This window comes from Zingiber officinale, chromosome 3B (assembly GCF_018446385.1).
Source record: "Zingiber officinale cultivar Zhangliang chromosome 3B, Zo_v1.1, whole genome shotgun sequence".
Lineage (NCBI taxonomy): Eukaryota > Viridiplantae > Streptophyta > Magnoliopsida > Zingiberales > Zingiberaceae > Zingiber > Zingiber officinale.
The window spans coordinates 119681422-119693993 of NC_055991.1; the positions used below are offsets into that span (position 1 = coordinate 119681422).

At 39.0% G+C, this 12572-nt stretch overlaps 3 protein-coding genes across 4 annotated transcripts in view; 2 read left to right on the top strand and 1 right to left on the bottom strand.

Annotated features, from left to right (window-relative positions):
• LOC121967453 (flowering time control protein FCA-like) overlaps positions 1-1735 on the top strand; it is a 15213-nt gene extending 13478 nt beyond the window's left edge. Inside the window, exon 19 of the mRNA XM_042517706.1 lies at positions 1458-1735. Within this exon, the coding sequence (XP_042373640.1) occupies positions 1458-1477 (20 nt within the window). The 3' untranslated portion in view covers positions 1478-1735. The remainder of the gene's footprint in view (positions 1-1457) is intronic.
• A 213-nt stretch (positions 1736-1948) lies between these two features.
• On the bottom strand, positions 1949-6522 carry LOC121967454 (ubiquitin C-terminal hydrolase 22-like). 2 transcript variants are annotated; one of them, XR_006107769.1, is made up of 4 exons: positions 5327-6522; positions 4705-4826; positions 2283-3351; positions 1949-2199 (listed from the first exon to the last, which is right to left on the bottom strand). XR_006107769.1 is itself a non-coding variant. In XM_042517707.1 (3 exons), the coding sequence occupies exons 1-3, from the start codon at positions 6277-6279 to the stop codon at positions 2579-2581; spliced, it is 1848 nt and encodes a 615-aa protein (XP_042373641.1). In that variant the 5' UTR covers positions 6280-6522; the 3' UTR covers positions 1949-2578. The 2 variants fall into 2 exon arrangements, 1 of the variants encoding a protein (XP_042373641.1); XM_042517707.1 differs by having other exon boundaries at positions 1949-3351.
• Positions 6523-6831: 309 nt separating this feature from the next.
• Positions 6832-11341, top strand: LOC121967456 (ER membrane protein complex subunit 7 homolog). The gene is made up of 7 exons (XM_042517708.1): positions 6832-7034; positions 7121-7164; positions 9120-9228; positions 9438-9501; positions 9592-9708; positions 9787-9895; positions 10949-11341. The coding sequence occupies exons 1-7, from the start codon at positions 6847-6849 to the stop codon at positions 11032-11034; spliced, it is 717 nt and encodes a 238-aa protein (XP_042373642.1). The 5' UTR covers positions 6832-6846; the 3' UTR covers positions 11035-11341.
• The last annotated feature ends 1231 nt before the right edge of the window (positions 11342-12572 follow it).

Here is a 12572-nt window from a genome sequence, read left to right on the forward strand (position 1 = left end):
GGTATTCATTGACTTAGAAAAAGCGTATGATAGAGTCCCAAGAGAAATTATATGGCGAATTTTAGAAAAGAGAGGTGTTAGCGTAACATATATTGAACTAATTAAGGATATGTATGAGGATGTAACGACCAAAGTAAAGACTTCAGGTGGAGTAACTGAAGCATTTCCAATAAAGATAGGGTTACATCAGGGATCAGCCCTAAGTTCCTATCTTTTTACACTAATTATGGACGAACTCACTGCGCACATTCAAGACATAGTACCGTGGTACATGTTTGCAGATGATATTATTTTGGTAGATGAGACACGTGAAGGAGTAAATGCTAAGCTAGAATCTTGGAGGGAAACACTAGAAGGGAAAGATTTTAAGCTTAGTAGATTAAAGACAGAATATATGGAATTTAAGTTTAGCAATATTAGAAGTAATGAAACAATTGTTAAGATAGGAGAGGACGAGTTGCCTGGAACCGAGCGATTTAAATATTTAGGATCATTTTTACAAAATGATGGAGGGATTGAGAGAGATGTCTTACATAGAATACAAGCAGGATGGGTGAAATGGAGGGGAGCGTCGAGTGTTTTATGTGATCGTAAAGTACCTCTTAAACTTAAAGGTAAGTTCTATAAAATCGCAGTTAGACCTGCTATGTTATATGGAGCTGAATGTTGGGCTATGACTCGAGCACACGAGCAGAAGATGAGAGTTGCAGAGATGAGGATGTTAAGGTGGATGTGTGGGCATACGAAGATGGACAAAATAAGAAATGAGAACATTAGAGAGAAAGTCGGAGTTGCATCTATTGAGGAAAAACTCCGAGAGACACGTTTAAGATGTACGGACATGTACTTAGACGACCAATAAATGCTCCAGTTAGGCGATGTGAAACTATGATAAACATGCATATCAAACGAGGAAGAGGAAGACCAAAAAAGACTTGGTTAGCAACAATAAAACAAGTTAAAATTTATTTAAATATAGATGATGATATAATAGGAGATAGAGCTCAATGGCGTAAAAAGATTCATACAGCCGATCCCACCTAGTGGGAAAAGTCTTGGTTGTTGTTGTTGTTGTTGTTGTTATTACTTTTGTTTTGTATGGTTTTGCCACAAAAATGTGTTGCTTATTCAATATCAGCTAAATAATTATTCATACGGTCCATTCCGATCAAAATAAACTAATACTAAATGCACACAGTATTAAATCACATCAACAAACTTACCGAGCTGAATCTTCTTTACCCAAATGCTCAGGGCTTATGCTATTTTGAGCTGAATCTTCTTTACCCAAATGCTCAGGGCTTATGCTATTTTGTCCCCGTTTTGACGTTGATATTCATTGTACGCATATTAGAAGCAATTTAATATTTTATGTCTCTTTATTTTTGATAGAGCTCAATAAGTTTCTACTCATGGTACTTTACTGACTTGTGTGCCAACTTTAATGTCTCGTTCAGGTACTTGGATCCAGCCTTGATGCCAACTGTAGGAGAAGCTTAAAGTTGCCAGAAAATAGCTGTTGTAGCTGTTCGATCCATTCGAACTTTGTACCGCTAGCATTTAGCAAAATGATCATCCCTTATTTATATCCTTGGTTTGTCGTATCAGATCATGGCTTGTGTTCTAAATTTTGTTGTTCTTAAGGGCTGTAATTGCCCCTAGATCTTTTTTAGTGATAGTCTTTGATGCATATATTTGTACTATTAACATTACCAACATGAGTATTGCTTATTTATATCTGTGCTCTTTATGGACGACAAGGTTTGTGTTCTAGATTTCATGCTTGCAAGCAAGCTTCATAGTACTAGAAGTTTGCAAAACGAAGTATTGCTCATTTGTGTTTGCCATAGCGCAATCTGGGTCATGCCCTATTATTTGTTGTTGGTAAGGGGTCTTTTGTAGGGGATCATGGCTTGCGTTCTTAACTTCGTTGTTCTATCACAAAAAATACATCATAATAGTGAATAATGGTATCGTGTTATAATTACACTACCACATGACGAGAAATGTATCACATTGTTCTTTTGACAAAGCGAAACATGATGACAAACACTCTCAAGTGGCAAGGCAATAGTATCGACAGTGAACACTAAACCACACCAAACGATTTAATAAATGTGTCATTACTCATATAATGCCTCACTTCCAATAGCTCGTGTTCCTTAGTTTGCTTGCAGTGTCATCCCAACACACATGATCCTTCAAAACCACTACAGATTAGGATGCCTCTGAAAAGTTAGTCATTAGTAGCAATAAGATGAGTCCATTAATGAAAAAACAACCTTCGAGCATTTTAATGATTTGAAGCAACGGGTGAGCAAATACTAAGCAGGGCTCTCTCCAATCCTGAAGGTGTGGAAGATCCGAAGTACACATCTATTATGGCTGTTAAGTTGTACCAAAAACTGACAACTCATTGGGGTCAGAAAAAATACACTCCGTTATCAACCAATTTCTTTATCTTGTATCAAGGTTGCCTGTAGGAGACTTTCAAGAGAAAGAGACTTGAGCCTGCAATCAGCTGTTCGTAAGTAGGCTTTCCCTGTGTCAAAACTGGAGCTTGCTATCGACAAACACTTCAAGAGCTGACCAAATTCTCACTCGCTTTGTAGTAAAGAATTTTCTGTACATAGAACAGCATGTATGCCTGAGAAGATCTCACCATGCTCTCCTTGACATGAGTGATCCATGCATCGTCGCACCGGTACCATTGGCCGTTGAGACGAAGGTATGTCAGGTAATGGCCAGCATCTAAGTTACCACTGTGTGTGACCACTGCAAACAGCTCCAAGTTTGACACTGACTCGACTGATGCATCTGAATCTGAGTCGTAATCCTCAGAAGCCAGCACCCGGTTGCCATATCTGGCGCTGAGAATGGAGGATGAAAGATACGGGGCCAGGTCAAGGGAAAATGGGAAGTCCAGATATTGATCCACCTTCCGCGATGTTTTCCTCGTCAACGAATGCTCGAAACGCTTGATGTGGAAGCAAGTTACCAGTGGAATCTTGCTTATCGACATCTGTTTTAAGGATTCCTGCCTCACCTGACACTGTTGGCAGAAGAGTTTCTGGTCAGCACCCAATTTTTCTGGCCTCGTGAAGCGATCCAGACATTCCATGATGGTAGAAGTTCCAGATTTTTGGACTATTGTTGACTTTATAAAGTCGCCATTGATATGGTGTTTGGGGCCATTTGTCTTAATAGAATTCTGCTTAGAGTCCAAGTCCAAGGAGATGTCGACACAAGGATCATATGTTGTCGATGTAAACCCACAAATGGTGCAAGTGACATCTGATCTCAAGGTACCCGAAAAAACCCTATGAGCAATGCAACATTCTCCACTGCTCACTGTACAAACAGGGAAGAAAGCAAAAGTAGAAAACCCACCATTAGATTATGGAAAGAAATTTATTTATACAAACATTTGTAAGACTTAATTGCATGATACAATGGCGTTATATAAGTTTAAATCTTTATCACAATGATATCAGATAACCAACAAGAAGAAAACAATGTATCAGGCTGTACATACCGCAAAGTAAATAACAGAAAAAACACTATTTATTGAGTATTAGCCACAACTAAGTAGCTTCTTTATAAAAAAATGAAGAGCTCTGATACATACAAGAACAAATACTATAACAATGGACAAACTGATTAACAACTTACAAATCATATGTGCATCAAGTTATAAGGAAATTATCATTTTCGTGTGAGTGCTTCACCAGTGAGTATTCATTTTCCTCTTAAACCCTAAAAAAATATCAATTTTGGAAATGCAACCTAGAAATGATGATGAAAATCAAGAGTGAGCCAATTACAAGATGCACAATTACAAAGATATAACTTCCACCCATATTGTTTGAGAATTGGTGACCACAAATAATCAACAAAAATGAAATCACGATTCCTGTATCTTACAAAAACTTTCAGGTGAATGATAACTAGGCACAGGGGAGGGATATCATGTTTTCATCTAATTATCAAAGCCGATATCCCTAAATGCTTGCTTGCAGTGGCAACCTCTGGCATTGTTCAGTCGACTGTGATGCAGTCACTGTACAACCATTTTCATTATATTGTCAAAGCCTATGCCTGTAACATATAGTTGACTATAGATGTAAAAAGCTAAGCTGAGAGCTCTGAGGTTCGAAGTTGAAGTATAAAAACAAAGAAAGTATTTTGCAGATGGCAACAGAAACTGCATCACATGGTAGATATTCTTCTTTTGCTATTAAACAATTTTATCTCAATGAAATAGCAGATTTTGTGATCAACTACCATTATGTCGATACTGAAATCTTCTATTATCACTAGTAATAAATCAATAATAAGTTTGGTGATTTACATAGAATGGGTTTATTATAAGGTACATGCTTTCCAATTAAATGGAATTTTGTAGCATTTCAGAGAATTGACAATAATCATAAAAAAAACAAAAAATATAACATCTTTGCTATTAGTCAGCAAATTTGATGAACAAAAGATCATCATCAGTAACAAAGAACAAATAGACAACAGCAGATACAAAGGACACTCAAAGATTTTACCAAGGGCAAATCTTTTGGAAACTCTAGCCATGAGTTTCTCTAACTATGTTCAGTGATCACATTTAAACTGAAATAGATATGGAGGAAAAATGAGAACAATATAAAACATGGCTGAGAGTGAATGCTGTAGTTGCCAAGAGATGAATCTTACAATGGGTGGAAGGTTTGCATGGCTCCTGCTCCTTTTCATGGATTCCATCAAGCATACAAATGAAAAATTCATGTGCATCATGCTGCTGATAATTTGCAAGGTTCGATGCATATCGCCACCAGCTGAGACGTGAAAAAAAAGTTACTTGTTGCTTGAAAACAAGGCATATTAAGTTACCAGAGATATTCCAATAAAATAAATGAATATGGACAATATATCCATTTAAGAAACAAGCCATCAAAAACATTGATTATCACTAATTAGATATTGTGCTAGCATGGCTTTCAATAGAAGCCAATTCTAAATTTTTCTTTACAAGTTGGCATCTTTTCTGCTCTTCCTTGGCAAATGTCAGTTAGATGAACATAAATAAACTTCAATTAGAGAAAAAGAGGTTAGAAAAACAATATCATGTCTAGAGCAAAAATCCAATTCCTGTTTGCTCTTTTCTCTATATCTTCCAAGCAAAACAAGCAACAAAAGTGATTCATAGTTTTGTCTTAGTAAAGGCATTAGCCATCCATCGATTTAGAGAATTGCGGACTGCTTTCATCCAGAGTGGCAAAAATTATCAGCTTGCATAATGAAAAATCAGATCTTTTGAAGGGGGGAACAGACGAACTTGTAAAGGAATTTGGCAGGACTGTAAGGCTTCCTATCGCCGGAGAAGACAGCCGAGTACATCGCGTCCAAATCACAGGCCAAACAGATTTGCAAACCGGCAGTTGCATCCCAACCGTTGCTCCTCTCCTTGGTGGGAGCTTTCTTCCTGACCTTCCGCTGACAGACGAGGTGATTGTGCCGATTGCTCAAGAAATAATTAGTCAGCAATGGCGTGTGTAGCAGCGCTTGCAGAACAGAGTTCATGAAGCAGGTATTGCCCAGATTGTTCAAACCCCTCAATCCCCAAGGCAACGGCGCGGAAGAGGTAGTGCAGGAAGTGGTGGCGGCGTTAGCCGTCGAATTCACTGTGGTGGCGGTGGAACAAGAGGAGGCATTGCCCTCCCGGACGAGCAAAGGGTTAGATCTCCGCCCGATCACCGCACGCTCGCCCGTATTGAGGGCCCAGCGGCGATATTCCACCCTGCGAGGCCGCTTCGTGCGTCTGCCCGTCTGCGTCTGCGGGGCCCAGCAGGCGGCGGGCGCGGTGAGCGCGATCACGACGGCGGCGTCGAAATCGGGATCGTACACCTGATCGCTGCACGCGGAGCAGAACAGCTCCACCCGGTCTACGTCGACGCCGATCTCGTGCCCCGGGCGCATCGCCGCATGTTCGGCCGCATGGCGGATGCAGGATACGGCGGCGCAGGCCACGCAAACGTACAACCGGGCGCCCCCGCCGCGGCAGGCGCCGCAGCGAGGCACCTCCCCTGGGTCGCGGCAAACCTCGGGCCGCCCGAGCGGAGGCCGCCGGCGGAGGATGCGGTGGAGCGATCGGAGCTCTGAACCGCCGCCGCCTGCGATGTAAGCGGCGAGATGAGGGCAAGGCGGCGGGAGGCGGAGGGTGGAGTTGGAAGCCATTGTAGGTGGATCTGCGCGCTGATTCGTGCGGCGCAACGGAGAGATGAACCTCATGGATCGGACGGAGGCGACTCGACTCGACTCCGTGCCGGACTCACTGAGTCAATCAAATTAACAGCTACTAAATTATAATATAATTTAAATAAAATTATGATAAAATGGAAAGAAAGAAACTAAATAAAGAAAAAAGAGAAAATAAGATCAATAGTGATAATCGTGTGTAATGATTCAGATAAAATGGAACAAGGGCGGAAGAGGAGCTAGTCGACTCGGAGACGGAATCGGCTACAGTGGCGGTTCGTCGAACGAGGAGGAGCAGACGATTCATTTATACGAACAGGAAGAGTTAAGCAATGTCTTCATAAGATTAGCTGCTTGCTACTTCGAAACATTTGTTATTCATGACCTATAGATATCCGCTACGTGTGTTTGTGTGACACGCGTCATATTACAGATGGATTTATATAGTTGCTTCTGTATTTAAGAAGTATTTGATCAATGGACTACCTACGTTTATGTGGCCTCCATGGTGAAATCAACGGCTACATCCAATGAGAAAACAGGTCTGGAATTGGGTACCGAATCGTTGTGCAGGAATTCTATGACTGGCTACCAGTCATTATGGGAATTTGGACTTTACGTGGGGGTTTGTGCAAATATCGCGACGATAAAGCGAGATCCTCGTCTCCGGAGGCGATGAGATCAGCGGCGGCAATGGCGGCAGGTTTCGTCGGTTCACCGGTGGCGATCCTTGTTTTAGTTCTATTTTATTCGCATCTCCTCGCTTTGGCCCTCGCTGACGGCGCTAGGTGCCCTTCTCAATCGATTTTAATTGCTTTAACCGAACCCTATCTGGAAATTTCCTCAATTGATTTTGCTATCGTTCAATTCTCAGCTCCGACGACGGGTACAGGATTGCGGGACGGGTGAAACTGGGAGGTTAGTGATTTCCTTCATTCTCTTTGATTAGGTCTTTGGACTTTGGAGCAATCCAGAGCGAAGACAAATTACTGTAATTTGATTTGGTGATTATGAAACTGGATGTTGGGATCTTTAATATGAAACTTGATTCTATTCTATTTTTTGTTCGATGACCTTGTCACTAGACTTTTCTACGGGGTTAAAGTTTGGTATCAGTAGGTTTGATATGGTCGTAAGCTTTCCTCCTAAACGTTGGTGTGTGAATGAAATAGTATTGAATCTAGGCGGTCCTTGACTCCTCGAAGTATATTAGAGCTTCAGTATGAGTTTCTGTTGTATTTCAGCATTTTAACATCATGAAATTCATATGTAGAAACCTTATGCAAATATTTTAAGACGAATATATGATCACTATTGATACAGCAATTTTCCCCCACATAACTTGATTGATGTATGATTAAAAAGTTGCATGGCAAAGAGTGGAAGGATGTGATCTGAATCCGAGTGGTCAAGGGAGATCAATGGCAACCTATCATGTCGAGAAGCTTGTTGGCTTGAGAAAGGACTTTGAGGAGTGCTGTCTAGGAGAAGACCACATGTACTAGGAAAGGATGGCCACCATCCCTGAAGCTATAAAACGGGCCAAGTAGAGTAGAAGGGTGTGAAGTAACCACAAGAGAGCCAATACACTATTTCTCGGCAATTCTGAGAAGATAACTTTTGCATTCAATCTGGGTCTTCATAATCCACGCCAAGAATTTGGATCACCACCGCTGAGTCAGGTTCACCTGGGTTGAGTTAGTTTCACTTTGTCTGAGCTAGACCACTTCTGCCAATCTAGCCACACATTGATTGATCTGATCTCATTCCGGCCTGGCCGACTCATCTCAGTTGGAATTAGTTCACACCCAAGTTGCCACGTAGCTTATACCTCTTTTTGGTACAATCTCACAGCTAAGTCTACGCTCACCCCTAGGTTGAACAAACTCCCATATATACTATTGTGAATTCACTCTCGACAATCATGGAATTCGTTGAACTTTATTACTTTATAACACAATGGGAAAGCTTTAGTACACTATGAAATGCTGCCGACTACATACTAACATTATGTTATGCTTGTACTTATCTGTGAACTAAAATTCTTCCATTAAATCTTGGCACCGATATGCCAAATGTATGTTCCATAGACCTTTTTTTGGGGTTTCTTAAAAGTTGATGCAGCAATTTTTCCAAGTGCCATGTGTATAATAGTTTTTGAGTGTTTTAAAATTTGAAGAGATAAGATTATGAAAGCCAGCAAAGTTTTATCATCTGTTGTCCAATTGTATTGACTTAAAAGGTTTTTTAAAATAGTACTTGTTGAAACACTAGCTATGCTTTATCATGCTAAGGAAACATATGGTAGCATACAATTGATAATTCCTTTCATTTTGTTAGAGAGCACTTCAGGGTACATATGCACAATCTAAGCCACTGTGAATCCTATGTGGGAGTAGTAGCTCAGGACCTCGAGTTTTACTGTGGAGGTTGACTAACACGTTGAACAGAGTTTTGATTAGTTTATTTTGTTTGGGTTTGCAACAAGTGATCAGTGTTAAAGTTGTTTGTTAATTCTATTATGATTTAGTTATATATTTATTCTTGTCTCTTGTTTCCTCTTTGCTTCCACAATGATAATGATATAACAACATTGTTTCACCATGCCGTCAGGGATCTCACATATATAGTAGATCTTGTGTTTGATTTCCAATTCTATCTCATGGCATGGTCCAAACAAATAATTGTGATGTACTGATCTACAACTTCTGCTTATTGTTGCTATTTGTATGAATATAGGATATGGCTTTCATCTGAGCATGCAGCAAATGATTTGCTAAAACTGGTTTTGCATCTCCTGGTGTCCTAATTGATGTTTTTCTTTTTGGACTTTGCTAAAGATTTTGATTGTTGCCTCTTTTTTTTTTTGTTAGGTAAAACTCCCAAAGAGTTTGGTCTTTTGCCAAAGCTTACAAATGCCAAAGTCATACTTAATGGTGGTCAAAGCATCACTTTTACAAGAGCAGATGGTTATTTCTCATTGTATCCTCTTGGGCAATTATATACCTTCTTCTGTTAGCCTCAAATTTTGCTGTTAGTTTTTGCTGTAGGTTCATGGTTAAACATACTTTTGCAGTGTCCTTGAAAAGGTAGAAGGATACATCTTTTTATTTTTGGAAATGTTTCCTTTTGGCATTTTGGTTATATAAGTGAATGCATCATAGTTATGATCTTAACTTATATGCTCAAAGTCACAATGTGCCAGCTGGAACACATCTGATTGAAGTAGCTGCACTAGGTTATTTCTTTTCCCCGGTAATATTTCTTCTCTCCTATTACATGTTCAAACACGAAGAAACCATGGGCTTGCTTCCTCTTTATCAAAACACATGCATGTATTCGCAGGTTCGTGTTGATATCAGTGCTAGAAACCCTGGTAACATCCATGCAGCACTCACAGAGAATCGCAGAGTTCTTAATGAGCTGATCCTCGAGCCACTAAGAGAGGAGCATTACTATGAGGTGAGAATTTTTAAGCTACTTGTGATCACGAATACTAGTTTTACAAAATGTTATTGATTTTTTGATGCTTGTTTACAGATAAGGGAACCGTTTTCCATTTGGTCAGTAGTGAAAAGTCCAATGGGTTTAATGTTGGGTTTCACGCTTTTGGTGATATTTGTCATGCCAAAATTGATGGATAGTATTGGTAAGTTTGATAAAGTATTCATCATATGCAATTTGAACAACACATCTACATAAGAAAGCTAGTGTATTCTAAACTAAAGCTGTTCCAATCCAAATCTAAATGGTATTTGTTCGCTTCACCATGCTTCTACATGAACATCACAAATGCTGCACATATACATAACTGAGCAATATCTGTTATTTAGGCAGCATCTATACAAATGAACTTTTGAAAGAAATCAGATAACTAGAGATAATTATATAACAAATTGTCTCCATATCATGTTCATTCACTACTTCATGCTATGTTTCTATGTTTCTATGTTTCTATGCAAAGTGCACTCTAGCAGTTATGTATTTTATTTTACAAAGAAATGAGACTTTAGATTTCCTTTGGTAACAGTATGATTAAGTGTTAATATAGTGTGATCAATTCATATCTACTAATGCACATTTGAGCAGAGTTTAATGATTGAGAATGACTGTAAAAAAATATGCCCTTGTGATCCACTCTAGCTTTGAATTCGACTTCCAAAAGGTGTTCATGCTCTACAAGGGCACTGTGCTTCAGTTTCAATTGCTATTCCTATGCTATGTGTTACATGCTCCATCATCCTTTTGAATTTGTCGATCTAATGGTGATTTATTATGGTCCTTTTGTATTTCCCACTCTCGAATAATGTCTTCATCTGTTACTTTGCCCCCCTCAATCTCCATGTAAACTGTACGAGTAGCAGCGGCATCATCTTTGTTTATAAATGCGTGTTACGATACCTGATCACTTTTCTGTTTCTGTGTCTCTGTGTTTCGGTTCATCAGATAGGGGTGTTTGTTTGTTTTTATTCAGCAGTTCACCCTGTATCTCTATGTTCCATCGCCTTTTCAAATTTGTGGACCGAATAGTGCGTCCAATATTGCTTCGGCCTATATCTGTATGTAAATGGTACAAGTACCGGTAGCATCATCTTAGTTTGCAAATGCATTATGCTTGGTATATGTTCCGCTGTCTTCCTCTTCTCTATGTAAAATGTAGCATTCGTACTGTCTTTTTCAATCCGTTCGCTTTCTCCTTCAGATCCAGAGGAAATGAAACGGGCTCAAGAGGAAATGAGGGCGCAAGGGATTCCTTCGATTTCGAACATGTTGCCGAGGGGCAGTTGAGCTTCAGACCGAGTTGGAAATGCACCTGAAAAAGATTATATTCCACAAGATTTACTGTGCAATGAAATAACTTATCATTTTGTGCTTTAACTATTTTTAGGGTTGGATTATGGGACTGAAATCATCTGATTAATTAATTTGTTGTTCTTAGGAAGGCTTTGTGGTTGTATCATGAAGCAGTGTTTAGGAGTCGTTTCCTATATTATAAACTCTTTTGTTGTGTAGCTGTGGATTTATACACAGCTCAGACCTTTGCAGACTAGCCACTAGATAAATTCGAAAAGCACAGGTCAGTCTTGTTATGACACTCCAGTATTACTGGTTGTTCGAATTTCACGGGCATTCGTAATCACTGCTACAATGTCCCGGGATAAGTGGACATTGGTGTAATGGAAAGGGTGTACCTTCGAGAAGTCTTGACTGATCAAACGGGGTGCATGAAGACTCGGCAGTTCCAGGTTCACCCTTTCGAGCCTTTACATCCTTCTTGACTTCCTGAGAAGTCAAGAAAATGAATCAAACTTTTTCTTTCTTGGACAAAAGAATTGAATTTTTAAAAGAGCAAAATGAATAGCTTAACGCCCAAGGAATACAAAAAAAGTGATCCAATCCTGAAATTATAGCATATAACTTTTTTTACTGCCCAAATCTTCCAGTTGTTTCAAAATCGAGAAATCTCTACCCGTGCAATACAACATACTATTTTTTTACTTCCTAAGTCTTCGAGATATTTTAAAATAGAAACAATTATCCTATTTAGATTCCGGAATTATTTAGGATGAGTTTGGTATGTGTATTTTTCATTTTCATTTTCTGAAAAATACATGATTTTTAGAAAACAGAAAATGATTTTTTGTCATTCTTTATTTTTCTAGAAAATGCTAGTTATTTTTTTAGGAAACAAGTACGAAAAACGTAAATCAAACATCATTTTTTAGAAAACGCACATTTTCAGAAAATGAAAATGAAAAATGCGCATACCAAACGCACCCTTAATTACTTTGAAAGTAAAATTCCATCAAAATAGGTTGGATAAATGAATTTCATGGCCATTTTCTATTTTTAATAATTATATAATTGCCATAACTTATATTATTAATTTTCCAAAAAAAAACACGGCGTGGAAGGGAGGAAAAAAAGTATTGCACTAGTGAGTAAATGCAGGGACCAGATCCATTAGCCATGTCTCTTCTATTTCAGCCTCCATGGTGGGTGTAAGTGAGTTGATACTTAAATGGTAAATTTATAGTACAGGAGCAGGTTTGAATCTTTTGAGATTTATTCTCATAGTAAATAAAATTCTCCCTTCTAAAAGGTCGCTTAGTATCATCATTTACTTCCCTTTCACAAAGCCTTGGTAGGCAATAGAGGGGCCTTGAGTGGGCGTTATTTGCATGGGTATAAACGAGTCAAACTGCTTGCGAGCTATTCGGATCTTGATTCGAAAAAAGTTCATTCGATTAAGTTAACGAACCAAGCTCGAGTCTGATTTCTAGCTTGAAAATATTATCGAGTTCAAATCGAGCTTAATAGTATTT